Here is a 25,893-nt window from a genome sequence, read left to right as displayed (position 1 = left end):
GAGAGCATAATCTTCCAGGTGGACAAAACAGGGTGACCTACTTGGTCCTGTGTGTATTTTGTTTGTGTGTTAGAAGACAATAAATCCTGAAACTATAAAGAAAGCAAAACTTATATGTACAAAAATAAAATTGAATATGGTGAAAGGAAGCCAAAAATGAAGAATATATCTATGAAATGTAAATATAAAAAATGAAAGTGAAAAAAAAGACTTAGAGACGCCTGGGTGGATCAGTGGTTGAGCGTCTTCATTTGGCTCAGGTCATGATCCTGGGGTCTTGGGATCAAGTCCTGCATTGGGTTCCCCATGGAGAGCCTGCCTCTCCCTCTGTCTATGTCTCTGCTTCTCTCTCTGTGTCTCTCATGAACAAATAAATAAAATCTTTAAAAAAAAATAAATTAAAAAAGACTTAAAACCAAAGAGCTGATAAAATAAACTAGTTGAAATGGAAAAAAAATAAAATAAAAAAAATTTATTCATGAGAGACATGTAGAGAAGAGGCAGAGACATAGGCAGAGGGAGAGGCAAGCTTCCTGTGGGGAGCCTGACGTGTAGGACTCGATCCAGGGATTCTGGGATCATGCCCTGAACCGAAGGCAGATGCTCAACCATTGAGCCACCCAGGCGTCCCAAGAAAAGGAAAATTTTAAATTGAAATATAAATGACTCATGAGAAAAACCCTCGAATTCTATATACTGTTTTCCCCTAGCACTGGAGTTTTGCAGTGCCCTGTGCTCCCTATACTTGGTGTTCCCTTTTCTTCCAGCTAGTTTCTGAGGGAGGGGCCTGCTGCACGGATTCTCAGGTGTCTTTGGGCAGAGTTGTACCACCCCTTGCCCAGGGGCTTGAGCTCAGTGTAAGCTGTTTCTGGGTTGTTTTATTTTATTTTTTTTTAATGTGACTTTTATTCCCTGAAGGTTCCCTGTGCCTCTTTAGAGGATGAGAATAAAAATGGCCAAGCCCAGATCTTCAGCCCTGGAGCTGAAGATTGTGGTCTCCTTTCTTCAGTAAACCCTTAAGGATAAGCAGTCTTCAGTTTTGTGCATGTCACACTTTGCAGGTGGTATGCACTGATCCTCCTGGGGGAAGGTGGAGGGTCGCACATTTGCCACACTTGTTCTTTGCCAGGCCCTTGTATGCAGAGCAGTCGCCTGGTGGTGCCCACTCCGGGGAAGGCAGAGGGCTGCCACTTTTTTTGTCCTTCGCAAGACACCTTCATGCCCCCCACACTGAGTGCTGTTGCCAAATCATGCAGTAGTTGAGGTTTATGGCAAACTCAGCTGAGAGCTCTCTCCTGGGCTCCAGACCGTTAAGGGTTTCTCGCTCCAGTGATTGGGAACTCTGCTGGCTCAGGCACCCCCATTCTCTCTGTGACCCCGGGGATCCCGAGGTCACCTAGGATTCTGCCCCACTTTACCACTGAGCACCTTTCACACAGGGAGGTCTCTCACTGGAGTTGATTTCTAAAGGTTCTGATTTTGTACCCTAGGAATGTATCACTTTTTGATAGTCAAGTTTCAGAGGCTCCCTCCCCACTGCTGTTTATCTTCCAATATACCCCCTTTCTTTCTCTTCTCCATACTCCTACCTTGCAAAAAGCAGTCTCTTTTCTATTTGTAGAATTCCAGGAATTCTTATATCTTAGGTTGAATTCACAGGTGTTCAGAGTGATTTAATAGTTATCTAGCTAAATTCAAGAGACCAGATGAAATGAGATCCTCTACTCTTCTACCATTTTACCTCCCTCTCTGAGTTGGTGACTTTTTTTTTTTAATTTATTTTTTATTGGTGTTCAATTTACTAACATACAGAATAATCCCAGTGCCCGATACCCATTCACTCCCACCCCCCGCCCTCCTCCCCTTCTACCACCCCTAGTTCTTTTCCCAGAGTTAGGAGTCTTTACGTTCTGTCTCCCTTTCTGATATTTCCCACACATTTCTTCTCCCTTCCCTTATATTCCCTTTCACTATTATTTATATTCCCCAAATGAATGAGAACATATAATGTTTGTCCTTCTCCGACTGACTTACTTCACTCAGCATAATACCCTCCAGTTCCATCCACGTTGAAGCAAATGGTGGGTATTTGTCATTTCTAATAGGCTGAGTAATATTCCATTGTATACATAAACCACATCTTCTTTATCCATTCATCTTTCGTTGGACACCGAGGCTCCTTCCACAGTTTGGCTATCGTGGCCATTGCTGCTATAAACATCGGGGTGCAGGTGTCCCGGCGTTTCATTGCATCTGTATCTTTGGGGTAAATCCCCAACAGTGCAATTGCTGGGTCGTAGGGCAGGTCTATTTTTAACTGTTTGAGGAACCTCCACACAGTTTTCCAGAGTGGCTGCACCAGTTCACATTCCCACCAACAGTGTAAGAGGGTTCCCTTTTCTCTGCATCCTCTCCAACATTTGTTGTTTCCTGCCTTGTTAATTTGCCCCATTCTCACTGGTGTGAGGTGGTATCTCATTGTGGTTTTGATTTGTATTTCCCTGATGGCAAGTGATGCAGAGCATTCTCATGTGCTTGTTGGCCATGTCCATGTCTTCCTCTGTGAGATTTCTCTTCATGTCTTTTGCCCATTTCATGATTGGATTGTTTGTTTCTTTGGTGTTGAGTTTAATAAGTTCTTTATAGATCTTGGAAACTAGCCCTTTATCTGATACGTCATTTGCAAATATCTTCTCCCATTCTGTAGGTTGTCTTTGAGTTTTGTTGACTGTATCCTTCGCTGTGCAAAAGCTTCTTATCTTGATGAAGTCCCAATAGTTCATTTTTGCTTGTTTCTTTTGCCTTCGTGGATGTATCTTGCAAGAAGTTACTGTGAGTTGGTGACTTTTAATCCTCCTCATCTATTTTGCCCTCAACCCCTCCTGCTTTGAGTCTGTTTTGTTCTTTTGTTTTTTAGATTCCACATATAAGTGAAATCATATGGTATTTGTCTTTCTCTGACTTATTTCAATTAACAGAATATACTCTAGGTCCATCCATGTTATCTCAAATGGTAAGATTTCATTCTATTTTGTGGTGAGTAATACTGTATTGTGTGTGTGTGTGTGTGTGTGTATCACTTTTTTTTAATCCATCTATCCATAGACACTTAGGTTGCTTCTGTGTTTTGGCTATTGTAAATAATGCAATGAATATAGGAGTGCATATATTTTTACAGTTTGATGTCTTTGTTTCCTTCAGATAAATACCTAGAAATGGAATTGCTAGGTCATATGGTAGTTCTATTTGTAATTTTTTGAGGAACCTCCATACAGTTTTCCATAGTGGTTGCAACCAATTTACATTCCCACCAGTAGTGTACAAGGAATCCTTTATATCTTCAGGAGCACTTTTTTTTTTTTTTTGTCTTTTTGATAATAGCCAATCTGACAGGTATGAGGTGATATTGTCATTTTGATTTGCATTTCTCTGCTGATTAGTGATATTGAGCATCTTTTCATGCATCTGTTTGCCATCTGTATGTCTTTTTTGGAAAATTGTCTATTCAAGTCCTCTCCCTATTTTTTAATTGGGTTATTTGTTTTTTTTTTATTTTAAGTTGTATAAGGTCTTTATATATTTTGGATATTAACTTCTTGTTAGATATATAATTTGCTAAGACCTTCTTCCATTCAGTAGGTTGTCTTTTCTTTTTGCTGATGATTTTCTTTGCTGTGTAAAGCTTTATGGTTGATACAATCCCATTTGTTTATTTTAGCTTGTGTTGCTTTTGCCTGAGGAGATTAGTCCCCCAAAATATTTCTAAGACAGATCAAAGACTTACTGCCTATGTTTTCTTGTAGGAGTTTTATGATTCCAGGTCTTACATTAAGACTTTAATCCATTTTGAATTTATTTTGGTACATGGTATAAGATAGTGGTCCAGTTTTATTCTTTTGCATATAGTTATCTAGTTTTCCCAATGCCATTTAAGATTTCTTTTATATATTTTGAATACACATTCTTTATTAGACATCTTGCAAATATTTTCTCTCAGGCTTGGTTTTTTTTTTTTTTTTTTCATTTTCTTAACAGTGTCTTTTACAAAGCAGGGTTTTAAAAAATAATAATGAAATCCAGCTTACAATTTTTTCTTTCATGGATTTTGCTTTTTGTGTTGTATCTAAAAACTCTTTGCCAAATTCAAGGTCACCAAGATTTTCTATGTTATCTTCTGTAAATTTTATAGTTGTATGTTTTACATTTAGATCTATGTTTCATTTGAGTTATTGTGAAAATATAAAGCCGGTGTCTAATTTCATTTGTTTGCATGTGAATGTCCAGTTGTTTTAGATATCCTTCCTTCATTAAATTGCTTTTGCTCCTTTGTCAAAGATGAGCTTCTATTTGTGTGGATGTATTTCTTCTCTTAATGTTTTAACAGTTTCAGTTTTAAACATAAATCTTTGATGTTTGGAATTTAACTAGTATAAAGAATGGATTTAGCTCTATATTATCCAGTTGGCTATATAGTTGTCTCAATACAACTGAGATTAGTGAATCTCTTCACTATTCAAGACATTACCTTTTATACTAAACTCTCATGTGTGTATATTTGGGTCTATTTTTGGACTGTTTCATTTAAATATATATATTTTATATATGTAATTATTAAAGCATTATAATACAATATCTGAAAGGTCCAGGCCCTTCATATTTCTGTCTTCAGAATTGTTTGTTTGCTTTGTTTACATATGACATTTAAAATTATCTTGTTTGGTTTCTTCCCCTCCCTGACTAAATCCTACTGGCATTAAATTTATAAATTATTTTAGGGACAGTTGACATCTTTATAATGAATCTTTCCATTCCAGAACCTGATGTCTTTACATTAGCTTTTCTTTTGTGACCTGCAGTAGAGTTTTATTTTTATTTTTTATTTTTTTATAATAAATTTATTTTTTACTGGTGTTCAATTTGCCAACATACAAAATAACACCCAGTGCTCATCCTGTCAAGTGCCTCCCTCAGTGTCCGTCACCCATTCACCCCCAGCCCCCGCCCTCCTCCCCTTCCACCACCCCTAGTTCGTTTCCCAGAGTTAGGAGTCTTTATGTTCTGTCTCCCTTTCTTTTATTTCCCACACATTTCTTCTCCCTTCCCTTATATTCCCTTTCACTATTATTTATATTTCCCAAATGAATGAGACCATATAATGTCTGTCCTTCTCCGATTGACTTATTTCACTCAGCATAATACCCTCCAGTTCCATCCACGTTGAAGCAAATGGTGGGTATTTGTCATTTCTTATGGCTGAGTAATATTCCATTGTATACATAAACCACATCTTCTTTATCCATTCATCTTTCGATGGACACTGAGGCTCCTTCCACAGTTTGGCTATTGTGGACATTGCTGCTAGAAACATCAGGGGTGCAGATGTCCTGGCGTTTCATTGCATCTGTATCTTTGGGGTAAATCCCCAACAGTGCAATTTCTGGGTTGTAGGGCAGGTCTATTTTTAACTCTTTGAGGAACCTCCACACAGTTTTCCAGAGTGGCTGCACCAGTTCACATTCCCACCAACAGTGTAAGAGGGTTCCCCTTTCTCCGCATCCTCTCCAAAAATTGTGGTTTCCTGCCTTGTTAATTTGCCCCATGCTCACTGGTATGAGGTGGTATCTCATTGTGGTTTTGATTTGTATTTCCCTGATGGCAAGTGATGCAGAGCATTTTCTCATGTGCATGTTGGCCATGTCTATGTCTTACTCTGTAAGATTTCTGTTCATGTCTTTTGCCCATTTCATGATTGGATTGTTTGTTTCTTTGGTGTTGAGTTTAATAAGTTCTTTATAGATCTTGGAAACTAGCCCTTTATCTGATACATCATTTGCAAATATCTTCTCCCATTCTGTAGGCTGTCTTTTAGTTTTGTTGACTGTATCCTTTGCTGTGCAAAAGCTTCTTATCTTGATGAAGTCCCAGTAGTTCATTTTTGCTTTTGTTTCTTTTGCCTTCGTGGATGTATCTTGCAAGAAGTTACTGTGGCCAAGTTCAAAAAGGGTGTAACCTGTGTTCTCCTCTGGGATTTGGATGGAATCTTGTCTCACATTTATTTATTTTTATTTTTTTTTTTTTTTTATTTTTTATTTTTTTGTTTTTTTTTTATTTTTTTTTTTTGTCTCACATTTAGATCTTTCATCCATTTTGAGTTTATTTTACTGTATGGTGCAAGAGAGTAGTCTAGTTTCATTCTTCTGCATGTGGATGTCCAATTTTCCCAGCACCATTTATTGAAGAGACTGTCTTTCTTCCAGTGGATAGTCTTTCCTGCTTTGTCGAATATTAGTTGACCATAAAGTTGAGGGTCCACTTCTGGATTCTCTGTTCTGTTCCATTGATCTATGTGTCTGTTTTTGTGCCAGTACCACACTGTCTTGATGACCACAGCTTTGTAGTACAACCTGAAATCTGGCATTGTGATGCCCCCAGATATGGTTTTGTTTTTTAAAATTCCCCTGGCTATTCGGGGTCTTTTCTGAATCCACACAAATCTTAAAATAATTTGTTCTAACTCTCTGAAGAAAGTCCATGGTATTTTGATAGGGATTGCATTAAACGTGTAAATTGTCCTGGGTGCAGTAGAGTTTTCATGCTTTCAAAATTTATGACTGGACACTTAAATGTATTGCTAGATATTTTATCTCTTTAGTTTCTATTGTAAATGGGTTCTTTTTTTCATTGTCTTCTAGAATATACATATTGATATTTTATGTGTGTATATGTATGTATAATATGTGTATGTAAAAGATAGAAGTATATTATTTATGTATTAAGTTTATGCCCTTTGACCTTACTGAATTTTTATTAGTGTTATTTTTAAAAATTTTTATTATTTTTAAGAAGACTGGCAAAACATGGGATGCCTGGATTGCTCAGTGGTCGAGTGTCTGCCTTTGGCTCAGGCCATGATCCCAGGGTCCCGGGCTCCGATCCTGCATCAGGCTACTGCAGAAAGCCTGCTCCTCCCTCTGCCTGTGTCTCTGCTTCTCTCTCTGTGTCTCACATGAATGAATAAATAAGATTTTTTTAAAAGATCTTATTTATTTATTCATGAGAAACAGAGAGAAAGATAGGCAGAGACACAGGCAGAGGGAGAAGCAGGCTCCATACAGGGAGCCCGACGTAGGACCCGATCCTGGGACTCCAGGATCACGCCCTGGTTGAAGGCAGTGCTAAACCGCTGAGCCATCCGGGCTGCCCAGTAAATAAGATCTTAAAAAATAAAAAAAAGACTGGAAAAACAAACTAGTTAGATTATAGTAACAGAATATTTTAGAATGCATGAGAAATATAGAAAGCCATGAAAACCTCACCTAAAAGTCCTCATAATCCCATTACTCAGAACTAAACAGTTATTTATTTATTTTTTTAAATTTTTGTTTATATCCTAAGTTTTTTCCTAAAACATTGTTATTTTATATTAAATATATACATAAAATGTTTATCTTTTTTCTAAGACACCATTATCTGATATTAAATATAGAGAGAGAGCTGTATATATATTATATAGTATATAATATAGTTATATATAAATAATTCTTCTAAGTTTAAGTTCAGTATTTTATTAGGTAATAAACTGATGAGCCAAAACTTACTGATATTTATTCAAATATGTTAATTTCAATTAACTTGTCAGATATTTGTTACCTAAATCCACTTCTTAGTCTTATAATTAAGAAGAAATATTTGTAGATAATACTTGGATTGTTTTTATATTTCCCAAAATACTTGTATATGTTCTTAAAACTTGCACTTTAGAATATTTATATTGCTTTATTTGGCTTTTTAAAAATGCGTAAACGCATGCTATTATTTTTTTCTTCAAAGCATTTGAATTTGTTCTTTATGTAGAATGTTTTCATTGAGATCAGTGATCTGCAATTATATTTGAACTTTGCTTCTTTGGCAACAGAAAAGATCAGGTTTTAGCTAACATTTATTCTCTGAATATAGGAAAATTGCATTTGGAAAAAAGATTAAGTCAGTAAAAATTTAATAATAGAATAACATATAAAGTTAGATTAAGCTTTACACAAAATATTTAAAGAATTATCTAATTTTGGACCATTATGGCCAGTTAAGAAGTGTTTTTTGGTTAAGATATTTAAAGTATTCCTAAAATATCATTGATCAAGAATATACGGACTTACTGGTCTATTAACATTTTCTTACATTGGGTCACCTGGGTGGTTTAGTCAGTTAAGCTTCTGACTATTGATTTCAGCTCAGGTCATGACCTCAGGGTCATGAGATGAAGCCCTGAGTCAGGCTCTGTGCTGGGTGTGGAGCCTGCTTAAGAGTCTCTCTCTCCCTCTCCTCATCCCAACTCATGCATGTGTGTTTTCTCTTTCTCTCTAAAAAAATTTTTTTCTTGCATTATTTTTCAGGATATATTAAATGGAATAAACCAAGTGTTTAAAATATAGTACAGCACCATGTATATAAGACATCAGGTGTTATGTCTAGATCTCTGAAGGGTCTCTGATATTACCCTACTTGTATATATAATTGCAGAAGCCCCAGGGCTCTGAATCAGAAGTCAGACCACACAGCAGTGACAGCAGCCAAGGTAGCGTGGTAGTACTAGATCCCTCTTATCCAGTTCTCCTCAGAGCAACAAAGTAAGAGCCATATGTGTATACCTGGACTATAGGCAAGGTTTGGAGAAAGAGAACCCAGAAATTAGTAATCTCTAAGCTTTTATGGGAGCTGACATATCTAATCTTTCTTTCTGGAGGTAGAGTGCTCAGTTTATCTTTTTCTCTGGTAAACAAATTCTTTCTAGGATAGGAACAGAAGGTCTCTGTCCCTAAATTTAACTCTTTGGCCCCAGGGAAGATAGGAAAGGTTTTATTGCTTCTTGAATGGGAGTTGATGGCTTCAGTGGAAAGGAGACAAGCTTAGAAGGTGCAGAGGAGATAGTCTCCAATGTTATGTCATGCCAGGTTTCATCTTTTGGAGGCGTGGACTGTGTAGGAACATGGAAAAATCCAGGGAGGATTGTCTTCTAACAGAGGCATATATAAATACATGTTTGTGGCTTATATGTATATAGTATACATATTCAAGGTTCACAGGAAACTGATAATACTTCTTTATCAGAATGGAATGGGGAAGCTGGGTAGACTCTTAACTCTTCAACTCTTGTACCTTGTGTTTTGAAGCATATGGAAAGTGTTACAAATTTGCAAAATAAATAAAATTTAAAAGTGAGAATTGGGATTTATAGTCTAAAAGTTCTTTGTCCTGTTTCCAAAAATTTACATGGTCAAAACTAGTAGAATTGAGTGGTTTGATAACTATATGAGGAAAATTTTACTCCCAGATTCTAGATGAAAAAAGGTAATACTTAGAAAGTTAAAATAGCAACTAATCTTTATTTGTTGATTGAGAGTATCATATATCTAACCAGGGTGAGGCAGGTCAGGTAGAAGTATAGGAGATTAAGGCACTATAATCTCAAATGTGGATTAGAAAGTTGTATGATATATGAAGAAATCAGGATTTCCTGAGGATTTGAGTCCCTGTTCCTTATTTCCCATAGTGTGATCTGAACAATTTATCTCTTCTGATTGCTAGTTTTCCTCATTTTTAAATGTTACAATTGCAACCTCTTGAGGTTGTTGTGAAGATCAAATAAGGTAATGCCTGTGAAAATAAATTGTGGGTTTTACCCACTACTCCACAAGTGTTAATTGCTTTTCTCTGTGTAAAAGCAGGAAGTCTCCTTTTGCAATTATGGAAAAAAAAAAAAAAGGAATCCAAATTCAGGTATCTACCTGTGGTTCTGTTTCATACACAGTGCCAACAGAAGTGAGTTCATTTTAGTTCATGCTGTGATAGTTGCTGTGATGTTTGCCATGAGGTAGCAGTTGCAAAGAAAGGCCATTCTTATACTCATTGTTGATTCCTAAAAACCATGAAATGATGCAAAAAGGAAAGATTATCTGTACTATAAGAAACAATGAAATATCATTAACTCTTCATTAAAATGTGGTACTTGGAAAAAAAAATGTGGTACTTGGTATTCTTGTGACGGTGTTTTGTCACAAAATGGTTTCTTTCCCTTTAAATTAACATCCTACTCAAAATGTTGTGAACTTCAAATATTATAGGAATTATTTTCAACTATCATAATTTCTGCTAATATTTTATTCTTCAACATATTATTGCCAAGCCAGGCTATTGAGTCTAAAGGTGATATGACCTAGAACCTATATAGAACCTCTGGAGAAAGCTGCTTTTAGAAATGTCTTCCTCTAAGATCCTAAGCTGTGCCCATGTTGGTCTTTTCTCAATAGATTTGGACTATTGCTTATTCTTTCATCTGTGTCAAGTTTGTTTATGGTTAATATTGTCAGGTGGGTTCCTGTTTGACATACTTTTTACTGGGAAATTTAATAAAAAATTACTTGTCTTGCATTTGAATTCCTCATAGCCCTATGTTAACTGGTAGATGTATTTCCCCAAACAGTGCCCTTTCCTCCAAGTCCTTATATCAGTGCATAACACCATGCATGGCATGTATTAGGTGTTCATAAAATACTGGATTGATGGATGAATGAATTTGGAAACTTCACCTTTTGGTTGTTAAAAATGGAAGGAGCAGAAATCCTGCAAGATTGTTTCTGGTGATAAAATTTCATAAGGAATAAGCTAGTAGAATATACAATGTATGGCAGTAAGAACAAGACCAGTATTTGTGAATTTGTTATGACTTGTACTCTCCCTTTATATTTTAAAGGTGGCTTCTGTTTGTTATTTTAGCCATATTAATTTCGAAAATGTGTTGTTTCCCTCCTTCCTCTCCCCTGTTTTTTTCTCTTTCAAAAAACTTTTTTTTTTTTTGTCATGGGGATTTGGTATGGCAAAATAGATGGTTAACATTTCCTTTCTCCTCCTCCTCCTCCTCCTCCTCCTCCTCCTCCTCCTCCTCCTCCTTCTTCTTCTTCTTTTAGGAATAATGACAGAAACAAAATGTAAAAATAGTCTTTTTTTTTTTTTTTTTTTTTTTTAAAGGCAGAACAGCCTGCTGCTCCAAAAGCAGGGTCAAATAGACTTTTCAGGTTCGTTCTTTCTTTTTCTTTTTCTTTTTCTTTTTCTTTCTTTCTTTCTTTCTTTCTTTCTTTCTTTCTTCTTTCTTTCTTCTTTCTTTCTTTCTTTCTTTCTTTCTTTTTTTTTTAAAGGCAGAACAGTCTGCTGCTCCAAAAGCAGGGTCAAATAGACTTTTCAGGTTTGTTCTTTCTTTTCTTTTTTCTTTTCTTTTCTTTTCTTTTCTTTTCTTTTCTTTTCTTTTCTTTTTTCTTTTCTTTTCTTTTCTTTTCTTTTCTTTTCTTTTCTTTCTTTCTTTCTTTCTTGGATACCCATTCAGGTCTGGGCAATATTATAATGATGGTGATAGGAAGATCTCAGGAAAAGCATGCCAAGGAAAAGAAAAGCCTTTCTAGGGCAGGAAGAGCTCCCAGGTCAGAGCAGCCCCAGGCTCTTTCACCCCATCATTAAACAAGAAAATGCCAAGACAGACTTTTCCTTTTACCCATTTCTGTCAGTAATTTTCCTCTTTGTGACTGAAGGAGCACAGGCCTGAGAATGGATCCTAGGGATCCTTAGATGTCCCCATATTCTAGAAATTAACATAAAAAATGTATTAAAGTTAGGAAGCCACTGGGAACAATCATGGAGATCATTAGATTATGAATGTCATTAGTTTTGGTTATTATTACCTCATGGATAATGACTACTTAATGAGCTTTGGGACATTAGGCAGGGTAACCTCTCTGAGCCCCATGACCTTATCTCTAAAATGGAGTTAATGATAGTACTGATCTCAGATGGTTGCTATGAAAATTAAGCAAGACTGAGTGCCTTTCTGAGTGTTTTTAGTTATAAGCCTCAAAATCTGGGTCTGACTGGCTTAAGCAGAAAAGGATTTGGAGTGGATATAGGAAATCTCAGGCTCGATAGAATGGCTAGAGAACTGGACTCAGAATTAATACAGTTCTAAATTATAGTCAAAAGCATAACACATAGCCAGTCTGGGGTGACTGTTGCATTACTGCTGAGGGTCAGATGCCACAGCTTGCATCACCTGTTCTGGGGCTGTTATTGACACTGCTGTCATTCCTGCTTTTAAAGCTGACTATTGCTCTACCGCTTCTTGAAATAATTCTGTACTGTCCCTTATTCTTATATCACTGGCTCCTGATCCAGAATGTCAGGCAAGTGATTCTGGGTCATATGGCCATGCCTTGCAGCAGGGAGCCTAGAAGAGCAAGTTTATATTTTAGCTTTTATGAGGGGACTTAGGCTCTGCTCACTGTGAAGACATAGAAAACTGGAAATCTCCAAAGCAAAAGAGAAGAGTTCAGAGCTGGGCAGTCCCCAAACTGATAAAATTACCACTACCATGGAGTGCTTAGTACTATGCCTGACATGTGGGAGGTACCCCCAAAATGTTAGCTTTTGTTAATTTATATTTGCCAGTTTTATTGAGAAACAAGTTTAGGGAGATTTCTATTCCCAGAAATGATTTTTGAAGCAAATAGATTAGAGCTGCTAGAGCAATAAAGGTAAATGGGCAAATGTAATTTTCAAGCCTCGAATTTACATGGTAGTCTAATTTGAGTTCACTGGATGGCATCTCTGTCTGGATTGAAATATTTCAAGGGAAATTCTAGACAAGGTAGCCAAAATGTATAAGCAGCAACAATCCAGATTGCCACCGAGATTCCCTTGCCATTCATTAGTTGCCTCCATTTTTACCTGGTTTCCCATTTTTGCGTGGTCAGTAATAAACATAGTTTAGAAAAGTTCTGACATTAGTGTTGGAAGACTGGATTTGAATCTCAGCTCTACCTGTGACTACCACTATGATCTGGACACGTCATTTAATTCCTCAGACTGTTTCGTGTGTGTATAATAAAGAATATTTAGATTGGATACAGTCAGCTCAAAAGTCTGGTGTGAAAAAAAAAAAGTGTGGTGTGCACTGAGCCACACCTGGAGCACAAAGACTTGGTCAAGGTGAACTTTGCCCTCTTCTGTACCTCATCTCCCTGCACTCCCTCTACCTAAAGAGGCACAAGGTGGCCATTGTGGTTAGCTATTGGACTGGGTTTGAAACCTGGAGAAAATGGATCTGTTGGACACTAAGATCAAGTACATGGAGCCCCATGTGTTCGAGACCATGCTGCACCTTCAGTTTCTGCAGCTGGACTCCAACTGCCTCACCTACATCGAGCCCTGGATCCTCAACTCTTGGCAATCATTGATGAGCATCATCCTGGCCAGGAACCTGTGGGACTATGGGCACAATGTGTGCAGGCTGGCTCATGGCTCAGCAGCTTCCAGGGGTGCTACAATAGCCACGTGCAGTGTGCCAACCAGGAGTATGTGCAGGATGAGGATGTCCTAGCTGCTGTGTATACCTTTCCCCTATGTGAGGATGGGGCCGAGTCCACCAGCGTTTATCCACTCTCAGCTGTGACAACCGCAGTGACCTGGGGCTTCTCGCCAATCTGGCCATCATGGTTACTGACAGCAGGGAGAGGCAACTTGATGGCACCCATCAACTGGCTACTGTGACTTTACTTTCCCCAGCAGTGAGCATGCTGAGAACACTGCAGATCCACAGGTGGGTCATAGGCACCATGGCCCACATCTTCTCCTTCCTCATCATAGTCCTGGTGTATTCTCTCCTGGAAGTGTTTCCCAGCCAGCCTCAGGCAGCTCAGACAGTACTTTGTCATGCAGCGCAGGAAGCAAAAGCAGAAATGGATCATGCATCAGATGGCTGCCTTGTTTGCCCTGGAATACTATGTTGGTTACAAACTGAGCCACATTGAAGGGAGCTCTGGTGGTCATCAATGAGTATGGATCCAGTACCTGCCTCCAGCAGCCAGCAAGGAGATGTGAAGTGTGATTGTCCCAGTTAATCTCAACCCGAGCAATACCAAATATGTGGGATAGCTGAGGCAACCAGTCAACACCAGGCTGGGGTCTCCTGGTCTGTGCTCTGATACACTCCTTGACTGAAACTATAAGGGGGATATCACCCAGAGACTTGACCTTTTAGCTTGTGTCTTAAAAACAAAAATGAAATAAAACCTAACAAAAACCCTGCCCCACAACTTTCAGGACAGTCTATCTTAAATTTCTTGAGAACTCTTTCCTTCCTCTGAAATTTGTCCATATTAAGGAATCTGAGAGTGTAAAAAGATACTAATAATTGATTTTTTTTGTAAACAAAAATGTTTAAAATAGCATTTACGGTTTTCATAAAAAATATTTAAATAATAACACTGAAGATTTAAATGAAAACATGTGAAAATATCTAGCAAATAGTGGGTACTGCTCAGTAAGTATTGCTTTTAAAAACAAAACAAGAGCCCTGGGAATTACAGAAGATTAAGTTTTACATTTCTTTTAAAAAACTTAAAGAAATCTATAATGTATAGGTAACTATGTAAACCAGTGTAATTTAAGGCACCTATTTCGGGGTACCCATGAAGTCATTATAGTGTATTAATAATGCTAAGACATTTGCCTTTTTCATTTTCATTCTCTTATGAATTTAGTTTCTAGAGGCTATATGATATGTTGTGTGATGTTACAACAGATTGAATGAAGAAGCAAATATGAGAATCCAGCTGTTTTCTGTATATTCCAAGTATTAAAGAGATTTGCAAAAGTATAAAACAATGCCACTCTTATGACTGTTTTGGAAAATTTAGTTATTTTTAAATAGAGTATTAATACGCAGTGGTGTTTATTATTATTTTTAAAAGAATTAACAAATATTTCTAAATTATACTTTTAATTTCTATTTTGGTAACTATAATTACATAAACAAAAGCTCTTCGAGGAGCTCAGTGATTTTTAAAAGTACAAAAGGATTCTGAGATTAAAAAGTTTGAGAACTGTTGTGTTCTCAGAAAATGCCATATTTTCCATAAGAGAAAACTATAGTTGATGAGTTTATTGGAGATAGTTTGATTATTTAAGTACATGGACTTGAAACAGGTTTTAAAAATCCTTAAAAGTTAAGCCTAACAAAAATATAGATATGCATGTGTGCACACACACACACACACACACACACACACACACGTGCATGCATGCATGTAGGGATTAAGTGGAATGAGTTGTTAGGGATAGATTATGTAGAAGTAGAAAATTTAAAAAGTAAATTCTTTTAGATGAAATATGAATAATTTATCTACACATTGAAAAGATGTTTTGGAAGATTTATGGTTAAATGAAAGGTCACTGAATTAGGAATGAAGAGACCTGTTTTATGTTCTGTTCCTGGCTCCTAATTCTGTAAATGTATTTTTGAGTGAGTAAGCTCTTCTGTTTTGGATTTGCATTTCTTCAAATGACTAGGAATAAATAATACCCATCCTGCTTTTTCTTTAATTCATTCAACAAATATTTATTGATTATTTATAGTATACTAGGCTCTATTCTAAATTATTATGGATTTAGTGATAAAATATGCAAGGCCTCTCTCAGGAAGGTAACAGTTTAATAAGAGATGCAGATATAAACAAGTAAATAAATATATAAGCAATTATAAATTGTGATAAGTGCTACAAAGGATCAAATAGTGTGAAATAAAAGAGAAAAATGGTACAGACCTAATTACATAGGACTGAGAGGTTAGGTTTCTCTGAGGCAGCAATGTTTAAACTGAGACCAGATACATGAGAAGTAGCAAAGAGAATAGTTTTCAGCAAAGAGAACTGTGTGTGCAAAGGCCTGAGGTGTGCCTAAAGTATGGTGAAATGAACATAACACAAAATGGAGTTGGAGAAGTAGGTTATGCAGAGCCTTATATGCCATAGAAAGAAGCCTTCAGTTTAGATGTGTAAATGGCTCAAATGTGCTCCAGGCTGAGAGTGTGTCAGGGATTACTGGGCCAGAGTAGGATGTTAGTGAATACAACTTAAATACATTAAGATGCTTGTGGAGAAGGAGCATCATTTCTCATGACTGTTCCTGTTTGATATTCTCAGGGACAGACCAATAATTGAGAGAGTGATTTTTAATTCAGTATTAAAATACTTAGGTTCTAACTACTGATAATTTGTTCAAAAAAGTTTATTTTTTGGGGATCCCTGGGTGGCTCAGTGGTTTAGCGCCTGATTTCGGCCTGGAGTGTGATCCTGGAGTCCCGGGATCGAGACCCGCTTCGGGCTCCCTGCATAGAGCCTGCTTCTCCCTCTGCCTGTGTCTCTGCCTCTCTCTCTCTGTGTTTCTCATGAATAAATAAATAAAATCTTAAAAAAAAGTTTTTTTTTATTAGGATCTTTAACTTACTGAAAACACATATTAAATAACTATGTATCAGATTCTTTTACCAATTACATCTCTGTTTATTTCAGTGCTCTTCTTTTTAATGAAGTAAAATATATTACCACCCTGGAAGACCTGCAGAACATAGAAAATGCTCTGAAAGGAAAAGCCAACATTGCATTCGCCTACGTAAGAGCCATTGGAACACCAGGTATTTAACTTTTCTCTTAATCTTTGTTGTGCCTCTGCACTTGTCTCAGTATGTTGCAGGACTTAAAATAGCATCCATACCAATATGTTTTTTTTTCTTTAAGCAAGCAGCATAGTATACTGATTGAACAAAAACCCTGGAGCCCAGACTGCCTAGGTTAGACACCCTGCCTCTATGACTTACAATATGACCTTATACAACTTATGGAACTTTAGTTTCCAATCAGTAAGATTGGTGAAAATAACTATGCCTACCTCTTAGTGTTACCGTGAGGACCAAATGAATTCAAATAATTAAAATAGTTCCCGACATATAGGAGTGTCCTGTGTCAGTTACTATTTTTATTTCCTTATGGTCCTCATGGTACCATAGTAAGGTAGTTGGATATTACTAGTCTGCATTTGATGGTGGAGATACAGATTAGAGTTATAAATTTGTGTGATAAAGCTGTGAGACCAGAAGAGATGACAAAGGAAGTGATGTTAGATGGCAAAGAGAAGACTGAACTGTTCAGATCCATCAACATTTACAGGTTACTGAAGTTAGATAGAACCAAAAAAGAGACAGAAGGAATGGACTGTGTGGTAGGGATGTCCTGCAAGTCAAATGAAGATAGGGTTTTAAGGAAGAGTTAGGAACAGTTGTGTCAAATGATGCTGAAAGGTTAATGAAGATAATAGCTGCCACTTGGCCTCATTATACTTAGCACTATGGAATTTGTTGTTGACCTTGACAAGCACAGTTTCTGTAGAGTGGTGGGGTAAATGCCTGATAGGGGTACAAGAGAATAGAGAGCAACTAGAGACTGTAAATACGGAGATTCATTAGAGAAAGTTTTGCTATTAAGGGAAGGAGAAAATGGGGCAGTGGCTGGAAGAGTATGTGGGTCAAGTGAAGAATTTCTTTCTTTCTTTTTTTTTTAAAGATTTTATTTATTCATGAAAGACACACAGAATGAGAGGCAGAGACATAGTCAGAGGGAGAAGCAGGTTCCTCCTGCGGAGTCCAGTGCAGGACTTGATCCCAGGACCCCGGGGTCATGACCTGAGCCAAAGGCAGACGCTCAACCACTAAGCTATCCAGGTGCCTCAAGTGAAGAATTTCTTAAGAAGCATATTTATATGTTGACAAGAAAGATCCAGTAGAAAGCGGAAACTACAGCATGGAGGAAAAAGCGGGGAGAATTGCTGGAACAATGTAGATAAGAGGGGATGGAATCTAGTGAATGAGGGAAGGTGTGGTTCTTTGCTGGGAACACAGAAAATTCATCTATGGTAAAAGGAGGGAAGACAAAGAATATGGACATCAGTTTTGCTAAGTGGGTAGATAAATATGCTTGTGGGAGTTTTTTTGGTTTTGCTTTTTTAATTGGCTATGTTTTCTCAGTGAAATAAAAATAAAATCAGCTTGAGGAAAGAAGAGATGAAACAGTTGTTTTAGGAGGCCTGAAAATAAAGAATGGTTGCGGCATCTGGGTGGCTCAGTCCAGTTAAGCATCTGACCATTGATTTCAGCTCAGGTTTATGATCCCAGTGTGCTGAGATCGAGCCCCGTGTAGGGCTCTGCAATCAGTGGGGAGTCTGCTTAAGATTCTTTCTCCCCTTCTGCCCCTCCCCCCACTTGTGTTCTCTAAAATAAGTAAATAAAATCTTAAAAGAGAATGGTTGCCAGGCAACAATAATAGTTGATATCAGTAATCTAAAGTGAAATCATGAGGCATCTGTGTGAGCCAGTATGTTAAGTGTCAGACCCTAGATTTTGGCTCAGATCATGATCTCAGGGTTGTAGGATCGTGCTTGGCATAGGTGCGGAGTCTTCTTGAGATCCTCTCCCTCTGCTCCTTCCTCTGTTCACATGTGCACTCTCTCTATCTCTCTCAAATAAATAAATAAAAAATAAAGTGAGATCATTAGTGTGGTGATGCTAACAGGTTTTTGTTTTTGTTATTTTTTTTCCCTCCAGCCACATTTACTTTTATGAGTGTAAGTACAGAATAAGCAGAATATCTGATTTAACATGGATTGTGTTTTAGCCAGACAGGCAGGGAAGACTAACTATGGAATGTAAGCTGGGTTAAGACGGAGGAGAAAATTTGAAGGAATGAAGGACTGTGAAAATGATAGGACCATAGTTCCTGGAGGATTATGTGCTAGACAGAGTGACCTGGAGATGGAGGGGTGTGTGTGTTTATGGAAGGAGGGGGTTGGGGGGATGCTAGACATTGAGATTTTGGAGGGGTTTGCAAGTGATTGGTAATGACAAGGCTTGGTGTGGGACCACAGCAGCGATTGTTTAAAGTAGACTTGAAGAGAGATCACTGGAGTCTCTAGAGAGGACCAAAGACTGAGAGGCTAGGATTTGCAAGTATCACCTATGGAGATAATAAAATCATGAAGGATTATGAGGTAGCAGTATTGGAGAGAATGACAGTGTGACAAAAGCTAAATTTCTTTGTGGAATGAGAAGGATTGTTTTTGGCTGAGGTGGTTGATAACCCTAAGTCAGAATGGTAAGTGGGATACTGTGATGAAACTCTTGTGGTAGAAGATCCAGTCAGGGAGGGGAAGGTGACTGTCTCCAAATGGCAGTGAGGAGAAAAGGGAAAATAAAATGGAAAGGAAGAAATACTTCAAGTAAATACTTTGAGAAAATTTCCCAGAACTGAAGAAGTTGAGCTTCCAAATTAAGAGGGCTTACTGAATCCCAGCATAATGGGGGAACTTAGAGCCACATCAAAGCATCTCAGTTTGCAATTTCAGCATAGTGGGAACAAACACTGTTCTAAAATCTTACAGAAAGAGTATACAGTTAAAGGATCAAGAATCAAAATCACATTGGACTTCTCAGTTGCAGTCCTAGAAAATGAAGAAAATGGAACAATGCTTTCAAGATTCTCAGAGGGAAATGACTTGAACATAGAATTCAATATGCAGACAACTATAGTTAGTTACAATAGAAAATAAAGACACTTTCAGAAGTATAGGATTGCAGAACATGTGTATTTCATATATCCTCTCATAAGAAGGTGCTAGAAAATTGGAGCAAATCAGTCAAGAAGATGTGGATGGCAACAGGCCAAAGGACCCAACACAAGAGAAAAGAGTAAGAGAGTCCCTAGGATGATGATGATGATGTGGGTAGCGAGTTCCCAGGATAAAAGTTGTTTAGCAGGTCATGTTGCAGTCATCCATACTGCAGCAAGTCCATAGGCTCTGCAGGAAGGTTTCCAAGAAGGGGGAGCTAATAATGTGCCTGATCTGTTTGAAGTATGGAGAGCGTTAGCCAGTAGTGGAAGAATTTAGAAATAAATTAGAAATAAGTTTAAGTAATTAAAAAGTTATAACTGGTGAAAAAAAAGAAAGTTGCTCAAAAAAGGATAAATACTCATTTTGTACTGTATGGCTCACTTGTAAATAGTATTTACTGAGTTATAACAATCTCAATGCAGGTAATTGTAATAAAAATCAACTATTGGGATTATTGAGGGGATAGAAGTGTGTATGTTTGTGAGATGAGGTTTTGGGAAAGAGCTAAATTCTCATCTGCCATAGTGGGGCATCAATAGATATATTAATAACACCTTTAAAAATCTGGAAATAGGGGCACCTGGGTGGCTCAGTCAGTTAAGCATCTGCCTTCAGCTCAGGTCATGATCCCAGGCGGGGAGCCTGCTTCTCCCTCTGCCCTTCCCTACTGCTTGTTTTCTCTTTCTCTCTCTAATAAATAAAATCTTAAAAAAAAAATCAGGAAAAAAGAGTGTAAGAATGTCAATGGATAATATCAAAGGAAGGCAAATACCAAAAGAAACAGTAAAAGAATTGAAAGCAGCTGTCCCTTGGGAATTGGAAATGGGGGAGAAATTGTTGTTTTTCTTAATATGTTTTGTAGAATTTTTTTAAAGCTATGTATAAGACTAAATTTGATTAAAAGAAAACCAAGCCACAAACAATAAGGCACATACATATATAAAATATAGTAAAAAAATTGGAAGGTGGATGCATAATTTCACCCCTGCTATGAGGAGGAAACCCTCACAGATTTATTATATGTTATATCCTCAAGTATAACTCATTTCTATTTCCTCTTAGCTCTTCTCTTTCTTTGAATGGTATAGACTTTTCATAATTTCTTTAACTGCCTGCATTCCCCAGATGGGATCCCTACAAGGAATTTTTCTTTATAATAGAGGCTGAAAGGATGTAGGGCAATATTCAAAAGAGAGTCACACACATTATCTCCATGTGTCTCCCAACTCTCTTATCTCTTCTTCAGAGCACAGAGCAGTCATGGAAGCTGCTTTTGTGTATGGGACCACATACCAGTTTGTCCTAACCACGGAAACTGCCCTTTTGGAAAGTATTGGGTATGTACAAGAGGCATATATGTCAATGATTCTAAGTTTGCTTCTGTCACATGACTTCTTCAACATCTCCATCAGACTCTCACATCATGGAGTTACCTGAGAGGAATTGTAAGCAGATGTGAATATATCAATGAAACTGGAAATCCCCTTTGTTATTGTCTGCCATTCTACAGTCTGAAAATGAATTTACACGTACAGAGGTGATGTTAGGCTAAAGTGAACAAAAACAATATGGAGAAGCCACAGTATGTGATCCCATGAGTGGCCCAAGTGTATTTTAGGAATAGATCTCTCATAGTGATCCGTTAGGGGATAAAATAACAGCTTTCATAACTAGACTACAGAAGTTCTTTCTGAGAGTTCTGTAGGTTACTTTGTTGGAATAATCTTAAATATATCAAAGTACAGAGAAGGATGTTTTAAATGTTTATTTTTCTTGTCTAGTTTCTAGCTTACAATTTTAGGTAGAGGGCTTCTTTTGATTTTTTTTGCCTGGGAAGCCTAGGATTAAAGTTTTTCTTTCCTTTAGCGTTTATAAAGGCAGGGAATACCATTTTATTTTAAAGACTTTGCCTCAAAATGCTCTTCAGGAAAATTAATACAAAGCAACACAAAATGGTGATTGTGACCTTTTTATACCATGCAAGAGTGTTTAATGAGCCCTCCTGCTACCCTCTTGGAAAACCATGACTATTTGATATACCACACACAATTAATTAAATCCCAGACCTTTTACAACTCTGTATATTTAGAAGTTGGTGCATAAAAAACTGATAAAGTGAAATGATTTTTTGGGAGGAGTGGGTAGGCAGAGAATAAAGTTGCAAAGAGAAGTTATGTTTTTACTGCTCTATGTAACAGCCAGCATTCCTTTTTTCATTAGACTCTTCTGATTGAAGTGTTATTCTGCTGATTACCTCATTAATGAATTAGATAAAACTTTGATGCATGATTACTGTTTGTATAAAAATTAATATTTTTAACAGTTTGAGACTTATGCTGACAATACCACAAAGCTTTGCCATAAGTCACTTGAGTCTCCAGATGCAATTAGCAGTGGTTTAGCCAGCTACTTTGCTACTCCCAGTGTTGACTGCCAGTTCCCCATCCCAGAATGGTGGAAGCCTTGTTATTCTCATCTCATGGGGATTCTTTTTTTTTTTGTTGTTTCCCCCTGTTTTTAAAATGAGAATTTTTAAATGTCCAGTTACTCTCCTTTTTGATGTACCTTTGAGTATTTGATACATTGGAGATGTTTCAGTATTCATTTATATATGGATGGCAAGATAGTGAGGAGTCATACCTAGACTGGATAAGACAGGGAGGGAGTGTGGATTTAGAGTATAGTAGTCCTATGGCATGACTTCTGGATGAAGTAGTTGGCTATAACTTTGGGTTCACTCCTAAAGGAGAAGAGGTGAATGTATTTTTTCATTTGTTCATTCTTTTATTCAATAAATATTTATTGAATGCCCTGTATGTACTAGACACTATTCCAATTGCTGGAGCTGTAGCACTAGATAAGTCTAGTATACTAATAATTACATCATGTTGGGCCTGAATTTGTTTGAAGTTCTGTGTTGGTTAAGGACAGTGAATATGATAAGTAGTAGTATAAGAGGTGGCATGCCATGAGGACACCAGTGCTTTCTGTTACATCTCCCTTCTAAAGAATCTGTGTATAGACCAGGATGTTACCCCCTCACCCCATATATATTACCGTCAGTTAGATCAGAGGTGGCCACCTGATGTAGGGTCAACCGGCCCATTGGCTTACCTGAGCAGATGAATTCCCCTCTCTCAGGAACTTGGAATTGGTCATGGAAAAATAGGATTATATAGTGTGTTGTCTCTCTTGCTCATAGGAATGTTTTGGCCATGTAGAAGTAAAGCAGAGAATCATCTTAATAAAAAGAGTTAGGAGCTGAAAAGTATTAACAACAATGAAGGTCCCTTGAACTCTTGTGTTCAGATATATACATTTATTCTCTGATTCAGTTACTTGAATTTTTCTCATGTTCTGTGATATGTACTTCCACACTTCAGTAAGCACCCCTCTCACCTTTTTGGTTTCTTTTACCTATACCAATGATCTCTGATTAAATAGCTTTCCAAAATTACTTTATTATTTCAGAGTTTATGGTATGAGGTTCAACCTCAGCTGAGTTCTCTTGCTTTCAATAAATGTGACTATTTAGGACTCTCTTTAAAAAGTTACATACTTTGATTAGGTCTTGGCTATATAGTTCTTTGTCTGAAGTACCCATTTGTTTTATCTTCTTGGAGAAGTCATTCTCTCCTTTATGGTTTTTAATCTCTGTGCTCTTCCCTTCCCTTTCCTTTTTCCTCTCTGACTTGAGGCGGAATGAAATATTTGTTTCTCCTAGTACTTTTCATTTTATAGCACTTACAAACTACATTAAAAAAGAAAAAAAACAACAACTAAACTCCTCTCGCTTAGTCTAAGCCCCTTGAGGATTTGAATCATCTGATTCATCTAAGTCTTTTATATTTGGTACAGGGCCTAACACGACTAGGCTTTAAGTAATCTTTGATTGTTTCTTTAGTCATTAAATCTAATAGAAATTAGTTTGTAATTAAATTTGAACTCAGCGAACCTTAGATCTCAGTTTGAGCGTGTATCAAGAATTAAAATAACATTTTAAAAATAAAAATTTGCAGTGTTTTGCCAAGCCCTGCTAATGCCATATGGAGATTTTTAAATTGCTATTTTAATTTTGGCAAACCTTACTCACCCACTATAAGTTTACCTTTGAATTCTCATATTGAAGGGATGCCAGAACTCAAATTATAAGGCATATTTGCTGAGTTTTGTAATATTTCAGATACAAACTCACAAACTCCCACAAACTGTCACATGGTTTCTATCTTAAGGCATATTTTGGCTGAAGTTTATTCAAAACAGATTTGAGTTTAAATTAAACCTAGAAAATTTGTGTTACAAGGCTTTATTTAGCATAGCTCTAGAAAAGCAACTATATTCGAAGATAATCTCCTTGTCCTCAAGGTGACAGTCTTTTATTTAAAAAACAATTTATGTGGACCTGTTACCTAATTTAGAAGCTACCACATCAAAAAGTTTAGGAAAAAAATTGCTTATACAACTGTAAAACTATTTGTATCTTTTTTGCTTAAGTCCATTTTCTTTTGTTTTATTGCTTTAGATTTTTACTGAAACTAATTCAAAAGCATGAGATTTAAAGATTTTTGGCACTATGTCTTTCTGGATGGTAGAAAGATAACACATTGAATTTCTTCAAGTGAATTTCTCCCTAATTTTTAATTTGTAGCAATGAGGATATAGAAAATGCACATCTCTACTTTTTTCATTGTAAACAAGTCTTGGATTTGACTCTGCAATGTAGAAGAACACTGATGGAACAGCCACTGACTACATTGAATATTCATCAATTTATTAAGACAATGGAAGCACCTCTGCTGGTATGTGTTTAATTCAAGAACATTCCTTGAATTAGTTTGATCTCCCATTTCAGCATAGAGCCCTGAGAGAGAGAGACAGAGAGAGAGAGAGAGAGAGAGAGAGAGATGTGCTCACTGTTCAGTTCACCACTCTCAGTACTCTCCAGTCATTTCTTTTTTCCCCAGTACCAAAATATTATTAAGAATTCTCAGGATTTTGGGGCATCTGGGTGGCTCAGTCAGTTAAGCGTCTGACTCTAATGCCCATCACCCAGTTACCCCATCCCTCCACCCACCTCCCCTTCAGCAGCCCTCGGTTTGTTTCTCAGTTAAGAGTCAGTCTCTCATGGTTTGTCTCCCTCTCTGATTTATTCTCATTCAGTTTTCCCCATATAGTTCTCTGCACTATTTCTTATATTCCACATGTGAGTGAGACCATATGATAATTCTCTTTCTCTGATTGACTTTATTTCACTTAGCATAATACATACATTTTAGAAACAAGGTGAATGGTACTCCTAGAACTGTACAATGTAGGGTGACCGTGCTCTAAGCCACTGTTCACCCAAAAGGAATATTAATTTAGCAGTCCAAATTCCTTCTACATTGGAATCTGTTTCAACACTGTCATAAAATGCTGCATCAGCAAATTATTAACTAAGCGTCTTATTTTCTTTAGACAACTGGAGAACTGACATGTAGAATTCAGGTAGAGAGGTTCCAGAATCCTGGCTAGACACGTGGGTATAGGGTGGAGCCAAGAAAGATCTGAAAGGCAGAACTGAAGATCAGTTCCAGATTTGAAAGCCAGGCTGAAAATCTAAACCTTGGTGTCAGCCTAGAAAGGCCTGGCAGTCCAAAAACACAGGTTAATGGATTTATCCACATCAGAATAGAGTAAATGAATGCAAAGAACAGAAAAGGGAGGTAAGCCTTGATGAAAAGTTCTCTGAGGCTCTTGGTGGGATAGCTAAGACCTACCCTTTTGGGAATGGGGAGATGATAAAAGGTTCTGAGCCAGTTTGGTCACTTTTATATTTTGGTGCTTTAAACATTTGGCTGCATCAGTATTTGGGGTTGTTTTTGTTCCAGAAGAATTCAGTGGGGATTAAAAAACAAAGTAAGGCCAACCATCATGATAGAAAACATCTCTTAGAACAAGATTTGATTTTCCTGGCTTATGCCTTTAGATGGTATAGTAAGCTAGAAGTGGATAGAGACATCCTGAAAGTTAGTACCTAAGTTTAATCACCTCTTACAAGGTAAGTTTGATTACCTCATACAAGTTTTTACCTACAACTTAGTCATAGTTTACTTTGGGTTAGTATTTCTTACTCTGTTCTATATATTTTTTAAGTGAGTTTCAGTCTTGAATTGGTTAAGTGACATTCTGACAGGTATGGAATTATTCTAGATGCATTCTTAAGGTTTCCAACAATGAAAACATATGGGAAAATGATTCGGTTATTGTCCTATTGGCTAATAGCAAGGATATTTTGGATGCTGATGGTTTTCCCTATATTGGGTTCAGTTTATTCTGGTAGAGGGAAAGTCTTGTTTGAATACCAAGAAGACTCCT

At 37.1% G+C, this 25,893-nt stretch overlaps 1 protein-coding gene and 1 pseudogene across 5 annotated transcripts in view; both read left to right on the top strand.

The window, feature by feature from the left end:
* The window catches only part of TXNDC16 (thioredoxin domain containing 16), a 121,528-nt gene that overhangs the window by 37,851 nt on the left and 57,784 nt on the right, over positions 1–25,893 (top strand). For all 5 annotated transcript variants that reach the window (XM_038544718.1, XM_038544720.1, XM_038544717.1 and 2 more), the window contains 3 exons: positions 16,389–16,510; positions 20,783–20,873; positions 24,185–24,335. In XM_038544718.1, coding sequence (XP_038400646.1) covers positions 16,389–16,510; positions 20,783–20,873; positions 24,185–24,335 — 364 coding nt within the window. The remainder of the gene's footprint in view (positions 1–16,388; positions 16,511–20,782; positions 20,874–24,184; positions 24,336–25,893) is intronic.
* LOC119876473 lies at positions 11,395–14,506 on the top strand (annotated as a pseudogene).

This window comes from Canis lupus, chromosome 8, assembly GCF_011100685.1.
Source record: "Canis lupus familiaris isolate Mischka breed German Shepherd chromosome 8, alternate assembly UU_Cfam_GSD_1.0, whole genome shotgun sequence".
NCBI lineage: Eukaryota > Metazoa > Chordata > Mammalia > Carnivora > Canidae > Canis > Canis lupus.
Note: the sequence above shows the minus strand (reverse complement) of the source record. Positions and strands in the feature narration are given on the sequence as shown.